Consider the following 9,100-nt stretch of genomic DNA (forward strand, 5'->3'; position numbering starts at 1 on the left):
AGCTACGTACTGATAGTAAGATAACAACTACTTAAAAATAAAAGCTGTGGAATGAGGATTGTTTTGTGTTTTACAAGACTGAGTCATTGTTGGATCCGTCTTTTGAGAAAGGAGGATGTGATTCCAGTTGGAGTGAGGTTTTGGTTTCAGGGGTGCAGCAGGTTTATGCTCTGCCTCCGTTTCTTCCTGCAGGACATCGAGTGTTTGGCGAGTGACGGGATGCTGCTGGCTAGCTGCTGCCTGGCGGGACAGATCCGGGTTTGGGACGCTCAAACCGGAGACTGCCTGACGGTCATCCCCAACCACGGGTAAGACTCGGCCAGGATCTACACCAGGATCACATCCAGTCCTTAATGCATTTTTAGTTTCTGAAAACTTTATGTTGAGTTCCACACGAAGATCCAGCAGCTGAGATACACTGATGTGAAAGTTGTTGTTCTCAGATGCACAGCTGGGACATGCGTTCTTAACTTGGATCCACTGCCAGAGTGTCTTCATGACACAAACTGCAGAGAGAGGAGTTGTGCCACATTTTATACTATCACAGTCAGTGTGAGTCAGTGTGTGTGTCAAGAGAAACTCCTTTGAAATGAAAGCACCTCTGTCAGAGCATAACGCTTTGTACATATATATATGAACAGTATACAGTTGTCCCTCGCTATAACGCGGTTCACCTTTCGCGGCCTCGCAGTTTCGCGGATTTTTTTTTTGTGCAATTTTGCATGCTTTTTTTTTACTGGACTTATTTTTCTAAAAAGGTTTGAACTTTGAGAGTGTTTAAACAAGAGAGAAAAGTGAGAAAATGTTCATGCCTGTCTGAGAAAAGTGTATAAAGTGTGTAGTGAGGGGTTTTACAGCCTTAAAGCATCTATAATAATTGTAAAAAATAAAGCTGACTACTTCGTTGATTTCGCCTATTGCGGGTTATTTTCAGAACGTAACTCCCGCGATTAACGAGGGACCACTGTAGTCATGGCCCAAGAGTTCATCTATTTCTACATGATAAAAAAAGAGGACAAAAACTGTAGATTGTACTTATGAGATTAAAAAAATATATACCTCACTGCAAAAGAAGCAGATGAAGACACTAAACAAAATATCAAGAAGATGATGTTTGATTTGTGCATGGCAGTGAACTGAACTTTGAGATTCTCTCGCTCTCAGGCTGAGACGGAGCAGCAGCAGTGGCTGCTGGGAGCAGCGGGACGGCTGGGACAGCGTGGGCGGAGCCACAGAGCCGGAGTGCTTAGGCTCAGACTGTCGTGAACATTCGTTCAGCGGAGACGGCCTATCAGAGGACGAGGGAGACCTGCTGAGACGGCGCTCTGTGCCCGCCCGCCCCACGCTGTTCACCGACCAGCCCGACCTCACGCCGCTCATCGACACAAACTTCACCTGCCAGCCGCCCTCGCACCTCGCCACCCCGCCCAGAGGAGGTTTCGACTTCGGCGGCCTGGTGGAGCGCGCCTACCTGGAGCATGAGTCCCCGTCGCCCTCCACCTACCCCTCCCCCTCCTCAGCTGCCTCCTCCTCGCCGCCCTCAGCAGCTCATCTCCAGAGGAGGCGGAGCCTGGGGGACGCCCCGACCCTCCCGGCCCAGGACAGGGCCTCCACAGCGGGGACACAGGCGACGGCGGACTGGGACAGCTCCGTCTGGGCCATGGAGCTGAGGGGGAATCTGATCGCTGCTGGCAGGAGCAGCGGGAAGCTGGAGGTTTGTGATGAGCCGCTGATGTCATGATGGGATACCGCTTTTTATAACTTGAAAAAAATCACATTCCATGTCTGTGTGTTTTTCCACTAAACAAACTCAAAATGACAGTTTTGACTTTAAAACGTCATCAGGTCACGATGATGATTAGCTGGACTGGTTTTGTTAAATATTAAACAAAGGTATTTGAGTGCAGATCTCATTTTTACAGTCTTTATGAATTTGTTTACTGTTAGAGACGGTGATATTTTCTTTGGCAATTCTTGATTCTTTATTTTGCTGATATCATTTGTTGTCCAAAAGGAAACAGTGGTAACAACAATGTTAAGATCAGCATAGAAAATATGGTTTGGATTATTCAAAACTCCTTTATACTTTATGATCAGTTGAATTCCATTCAGTTTCTACATAATGCACATGGATTCGAAAGCACAAATAATAACATGCACAATATGGAAGAAGACTGTTGCCCTTTTACAGCTAAAATTGATAATCCTCTTAGTTATGATAACATTATGATAACATCTTGACTACTTCCAACGAGAGTATTTAAACGAAATGTCTCAATATTGCCTCTATCACAATATTATAGATGTCTTAACTGTGGAGGCTAAAATGGTGATGTGTGATGATGTGATGGAGTTAGAGCCCTCGAGCGCAGCGTGGAGCAGTATGCATCAGCCGTTAGAGATCTGTCTTCACGAGCTGCTGGCAAAAGTTTGTTCTGAGTCCTTTTCAAACAGCGAGGGAGAGGAAGTTTACCTTGTTAAAGCGTGTAAATGTTTAACGGCAGCAGGTTCACTCAGAGGTTAGATAGCGTTTTGTGTGTCTGTAAGGTCTCAGGTTTGATTCCTTCCTTCCTCCGTTGTCCAAGTGTCCTTTAGTGAGACAGTGGACTCGTGTCTTTTTACTTCAGATAAGAGCATCAGCCGAGCTTAACATGTGAAATGATTGTAAAGGTTGCCCTGATGTTTTTGTCTTTGCAGCTTTGGGACGCAGTGGAAGGCTCGTTACGCTGCAGCAACGAAGACGGTGTCTCGGGGATCACAGCTCTGGCCTTCCTCAACAATAGGTATAACACACACACACACACAAAAACACACACACAGAGTGATACTATGTCATGTTTTTGAAAATAAGCTACATGAGCATTTTCTGTTAATGTGGCACACCACACACACTTAAGCTCGCTCTCTTTTTCTTCTGAAGTTGAATAGCGTCTTGGTAAAATAAGGCTTGAATGGCTGTATTTTTTTTGTGAGAGTCCATCTCTCCTCTCCTCCTCAGAATCGTAGCGGCTCGGCTGAACGGGTCTTTAGATTTCTTCACTGTAGAAATCAACAAACCTCTGGGCCTGCTGCAGTACAGAGGTGAGGCACAAACAAAACGACACTGGAAGGTTTAAAATATTAAGACGACATGCTCTCATCTGACCGGGTGAATGCTAAAATCCTGTATTAACTTCACATGCCAAATCTTAAATCGTGGAGAATAATCTTTTTTCCTAATTTTAGTCATGCATGTATTGATTTATTTGTATTTTGCTAACATTTGCACCTGGGAAGTTGCTCTGTAGCTCCACAGTGTTTTCCTAGGACAGTTCAGACTTTATGGCCTTGCTGATTCAGGGATTTGGAGCAGACACGTGTAGCCTGGATGTTTAAGCCTATCATTCATCAGAAGAATTATAATCCCTCTTTAACATTTTACATCCCATTCATCAGGTCTTTCCCTTTACGGCTTAAGGAGATTTATCTTGTAAAATCGATGCTTCCCCTGGTCAGTCCTGGTTCATGGTGCTAATATTCTGCACTCGCAGTTTGTTTTTCTCTTCATTGCCTTCCTAGAAAGCACTTTGCACATGCTGGTTGATGTTTGATGAAACACTTATCTCCTCCTCCTCCTGTCCCGTCCTGGTCCAGGAGCGCCCGGGCGTGGCAGCATGCCCCCCTCCCCCTGCTACAGCAGCGAGGATGTGATCAGCTGCCAGCTCACCCGCTCGGTGCAGTGCGCCCACCAGAAGCCAATCACGGTCCTGCGAGCGGCGGCCGGCAGGGTGGTGACGGGCAGCCAGGACCACACCGTCAGGGTAACACACACGTCACCACAGCTCAGCTTTTGTGTTTATTATTTTAGGGATCTGTGCCCAGTGACTCACTGTGAGTGCAAAAGTACAATAAATATCAGCTCTTTCATAATATTCTTTACAAGTAAACAAGGATAAGTCAAAGGTCAAAGGTCACAGCGGCCTGACAACAATCCTGTGAGCGCAGAATTTTAGGCAGAAGTGCTAGGGAGAATGTCGAAGTTATTTATCTGATATTGTAAACAAAGGTTGACAGAAACAGTCATTTATTATCACTTTTTTTCTTAATATTTAATGAGAATTAAGAAACATAATATTGACAGCATTTTTTTATGCAAGTTCTTTTTCAGAGCAGTGATGGTCTCGTTTTACTGTTAATTTAAAATGCTGCCGTAGTGTAGTAAAGTACCTTATTTATTGCTATTCTCACTTACAAGACTGAATTATGCAGAATTTACAGTCCAGAGAAATTAAAAAAAACAAAAACAAATACCAGTTATTAAATCAACTGCTCAGATGACCTTAAATAATAAAAAAAAAGCGGACCGTCTGCTCTGTGCAGATCTTATCTGTGTGTTCTGTGTGTTTTTCAGGTTTACCGTCTGGAGGACTCGTGTTGCCTCTTCACCCTGCAGGGTCACTCTGGGGGAATAACAGCCATCTACATCGACCAGGTCAGTGACCAGGAGCCGGTCCCAGCCTCAAAAACACGTCTGTCTCCTGCATCTAGACCTCATTCTGGACCAGAATAGTTCATGTCATGCCAAAATTCCTGATTTAGATAGTCAAAACGGGACTTGGTAGCGGATCAAGTCAAAGCTGAAGTTGGAGAGTTTATGAAAGCTTTGACCTTGTGGACAGAGGCTGAGCGGTGTTGTTTAAGGTCTTAATTGACTTAATTAAATTTAGCCTAACTTTGCTATGACAGGAGGATTAACAATCACATACAGACCTGTCAGTGTCCTCCACCTCCTGAATGTTGGATGTAATTTGTTTGATTTTTTTTTTTTTCTTGATCAATATACTCTGGATGGACCTGAAAAGATTCCCATGTGATCTTTTGATGTGGAGATTCTGCATAAATAATGTTGGGTTTCATTTTAGTGTGCTGACTGCCCCGGCTGCTTGTGTGTGTTTCCTTGTCAGACCATGGTTCTGGCCAGTGGCGGGCAGGACGGCGCCATCTGCCTGTGGGACGTCCTGACAGGGAGTCGGGTCAGCCATGTCTACGGTCACCGTGGCGACGTCACCTCGCTGGTCTGCACCACATCCTGTGTCATCAGCTCAGGACTAGATGACCTCATCTGTATCTGGGACCGCAGCACCGGCATCAAGCTCTACTCCATACAGCAGGTACAGCACACACACTGTAGGTATGTGTGTGTGTGTGTGTGTGTGTGTGTGTAAAGATGGACTGCAGCTAATGATTATTTTCATTAGTGATTAATCTATTAATTAAAAATAATTAGAGCCAAAGTCTCATGGGAAGTCAGCAGAGCCCAAAGTGCTGCCTTCAGATTGCTTCATTAGTCTGACAAGCAGCCAAAAACCCCAAAGTATTAATTTGATGATGATGATGATGATATGGACGAAAAAAAAGGAAGACAGTCTTACAGAGCTCTACAGTGCCAGTATTTCACTATCATGTGCAAACTGGAAAAATAACTTCAGATTTCAGTCCATCGGCATCTTTTGTTACAAACATTAACATGTCGGCTAAATACAAAACAGCTGTGATGATTAAACAAGAGCAGAAGGTTGACACTACCTGAGTGTCACAGTAAAGACACTCAGACTGACTGCCGGTCCACTAACAGAACAGCCACAGATATCTGGTTGTTTAAAAGTACCTGTTTTTACTCACATGCAGATTTACACAATAAAAGCCTCTTAGTGGTTTGCAGACAGAAAGCTCTTAATGTGAAACAACAGCTTTTGACTTAGGCAGCTATGGGCCAGTGTGTGATCTGATGGGATCTTGTGCTCTTGCTTAGATGTGAGTCCCTTAGCACATACACACACACACACACACACACACACACACACACACACACACACACACAGTCTATGTTTCTAACAAATTGTTATTAAACTCTGCCATTTGAATATTTTTCACTCCGCCTGTTTCAACCATTTTACTCCCTGGAGAAGATTCTTTCTCTTTCTACATTTTGCTCTCTTGTGAATCTAACCTCTGTGCTCCCCCTCCCTCTGTCAGGAGGTGGGCTGCGGCGCCAGCCTCGGGGTGATCTCCGAGTCGCTCCTGGTGACGGGCGGTCAGGGCTGCGTCTCCTTCTGGGACCTGAACTTTGGCGACCTGCTGCAGACGGTCTACCTGGGCCAGAGCAGCGACGGCCAGGGCGTCCGGCAGCTGCTGGTGCTCGACAACGCCGCCATCGTCTGCGACTTTGGCAGCGAGCTCAGCCTGGTCTACGTGCCCTCGGTGCTGGAGAAACTGGACTGAGGCGGGAGACCGCCGACCGTGACCGCCGAAGTCGGCACGAGCACCGACAGGGAGGAAAAACAAGCAGGAGGAAACAGAAAACAGAAAACATGCACTTGGAGCTTCTCTTTGGTCTCCATCCGTTCCACAGTCGGACAGTCTGTATTTTTTTATTTGTTTGTTTGTGACACACAAAGACGTGATCGTTAGGCCTTTTTCCATAGCAGTGAGATTTTGTTTTCATTAAATAAAAAAAAGTGCAAGCTTTGGTGACAGAAAACGAGGAGCACTGACATTTCTGTGAAGGTCACGAGGCTGGACGGTACACGCCCAAAGATGACGATATCAACCTGTTGCCAGCTTGTGCTTCTTTTTTTTTCTTCTTTTTTTTTTTTTTAAATAAATGTTGTGGCTCTGCCCTCTATGCTGCTGATGTGGGTCGGGCTTCATGATGACCCCCCCCCCCCACCCGGAGAGGAAGAAGAAACCGTCTCCTTATTTTTTTAATATTCCTTGCTGCCTGGTTCGCTTAGCAGCCACGGCAAGCTCAAGACGTCTGCGGCCCGTTTGGCTAAGCTAAGCAGTTATATTATACGTGTGTGTGTGTGTGTGTGTGTGTGTGTGTGTGTGTGTGTGTTGGGGATAGAGCGAATGTGTCTAGGGACTTTCCTTCTTCCTGGTAAAAAAAAAAAACTGCTGAGAACAAAAATCAGTGAATTTGCTTTGAATGAATTTGTGTGTGTGTGTGTGTGTGTGTGTGAGTGTGTGTGAGAGAGAGCTGGATATGATTACTGTAAAAAGTAAACCTCCCGAGGGGGCTGTTTTTATATGTATAAATCTATTATTTATTAGTGATACATTTTTGAATAACAGTTTGTTTATGAATGGCTAATCCTGGCTCTTACATGAGAATCTAATGTGGAGTAGACGACAAAAATGTAAAAATGGTGATTTGTTGGCGGGGGGTGGGGGTGGGGGTGGGGATTGACATTGATGATGCAATGCCATGAATATTTGTAATATTGAACTGAAACAAAAAAAACATAACGAAACACTGAGGTGTGTTTGATTGTGGAGTTTGGGCTGGACGATGCGGGGCTCGGCCTTCCTGCTGCCTCCCGATTTCAAAAGTGGGCTCCTGCTTGAATTTTGGGTTTAAACGCGGACATCGGCCAGCACAGCCCGTCTCTGGCATCCCGTGCAGAACGGCCACCTTATTGTTATTTTAAAACTGTGCCCTTCAGAGATTTTATTTTGTAGAATAATATATCAGACGAGGAAATGATTTTCTTTCCCTGTTAAGGCCACGAACCCTCTTGACAAAACGTTCTGCAATAAGTCCGACTTCTGACTCCACAGTGTATTTTGCAGCCGTTACTGTGATGTCGATCCACACAGGAGCCGAGTGTGTGTCTGTCCTGAGATGATGGTCCATTTCTTTGTTTTTTTTTTTTTTTTTTAAATCACCAAAATGTTACATCCTGTCCTCTACTTTGCAGTGCTGTCAGCGAGAATGTGCGGAAAGACAAGAAACAGAGCGTAAAATCACCTATTACGGTTTCTAACTGCCTTTTTCACTGCAAAAACTCAAAATCTTACCAAGATTATTTGTCTTATTTCAAGTCAAAAATGTCTTATTACTAGTCAAAATATCTCATTACACTTAAAATAAGACATGATCACCTCAGAAGTAACTTGTTTTTAGACAACTGTCTCTTGTTTCAAGTGAAAATTTGCTTGAAACAAGTGAAAATTTGCTTGTTTCATTGGCAAAATTTGTTTCTTGTTTCTAGCTAATTTTCACTTATTTCAAGTGAATTTTCACTTTTTCCACTGGCAAATTTTCATTCAAAAATCATGTCTTATTTTAAGTGTAATGAGATATTTTGACTAGAAATAAGACATTTTTTTACTTGAAATAAGACAAATAATCTTGGTAAGATTTTGCGTTTTTGCAGTGTTAGAAGCAGAATTGCCCCAAATGTCGATTTTGAAACCTCTGTCTACGGTTTTACACCCCTGACTGTTGGGCAATAACATTTTCCATACGCAGTCAGGTTCAGGCAGAGTGTCAGTGCTTTGCCCAGCTGTTGTTGTCTCTCTGTGGTGCAGCAGAACACAACATCAGACTGTGCCAGTGTTTTGTTCCTGCTCTTATCAGTGGACATAAACAGTTCAGAGTGCATGGAGGCGACCTGGGCAAACGCTCCACCAGGAAACACTTCAGTTTGGTCAAGTACAAACTCCTCGAGCTGGCTCAGACGCCCCGGGTGAGCTGAGGTGGAAGCAGCTGCAGATTGTAGGAAAAAAAGTTGAAACCAAACAGGGAGAAATTTAGCCCAGTGCAGATAATGTGATATCCATGTTTAACCAGGAGGATCACACTCCAAAATTAGATAGATAGAACAAGGAAAATTCAGAAAATTACTATTATTAGAGAGAGAGAGATTTTGTTAAAATGTGTGCCACATGCCGCTTGCGCCCAACTGACCAGAGGACAGTTTTCTGTGTTTTTTAGCTCATTAATTAGGAAGGTGACATAATTGCCAGCTGTTGCAGTGGCTGTATCCGTGATGCTCTCTTCCGTAAAAAGACAGAAAGAGGTCACATTGTACGTTTTGAGGTTATTTTTCCATACTTTGGGAGACAAAATAACAGTTGTAATTTCTTCAAATGAATGAAATTTACACACGTGGAAACTGGCTGCAAGCAGTCAATCAATGAGAAATGAAATCAGAAAATAAATATGAGTAGAGGCGATACCAAGTGACGTGAAAGGGGCTTTAGAGTCAGTCAGTCACCTGTAGAAGAGGCACCTGTCACTCTCATACAGTCACTATTCAAACCACCAAGTTTTCTC

General features: G+C 44.0%; 1 protein-coding gene across 4 annotated transcripts in view; it reads left to right on the forward strand.

Moving 5' to 3' along the window:
• scap (SREBF chaperone) overlaps positions 1–6,999 on the forward strand; it is a 45,704-nt gene extending 38,705 nt beyond the window's left edge. For all 4 annotated transcript variants that reach the window (XM_030071849.1, XM_030071850.1, XM_030071848.1 and 1 more), the window contains exons 16-23: positions 193–308; positions 1,165–1,714; positions 2,698–2,783; positions 2,999–3,081; positions 3,634–3,800; positions 4,391–4,471; positions 4,944–5,150; positions 6,016–6,999. In XM_030071849.1, coding sequence (XP_029927709.1) covers positions 193–308; positions 1,165–1,714; positions 2,698–2,783; positions 2,999–3,081; positions 3,634–3,800; positions 4,391–4,471; positions 4,944–5,150; positions 6,016–6,261 — 1,536 coding nt within the window. In that variant the 3' untranslated portion in view covers positions 6,262–6,999. The remainder of the gene's footprint in view (positions 1–192; positions 309–1,164; positions 1,715–2,697; positions 2,784–2,998; positions 3,082–3,633; positions 3,801–4,390; positions 4,472–4,943; positions 5,151–6,015) is intronic.
• Positions 7,000–9,100: the final 2,101 nt, after the last annotated feature.

The sequence above is a fragment of the Myripristis murdjan genome, chromosome 16, assembly GCF_902150065.1.
Source record: "Myripristis murdjan chromosome 16, fMyrMur1.1, whole genome shotgun sequence".
NCBI lineage: Eukaryota > Metazoa > Chordata > Actinopteri > Holocentriformes > Holocentridae > Myripristis > Myripristis murdjan.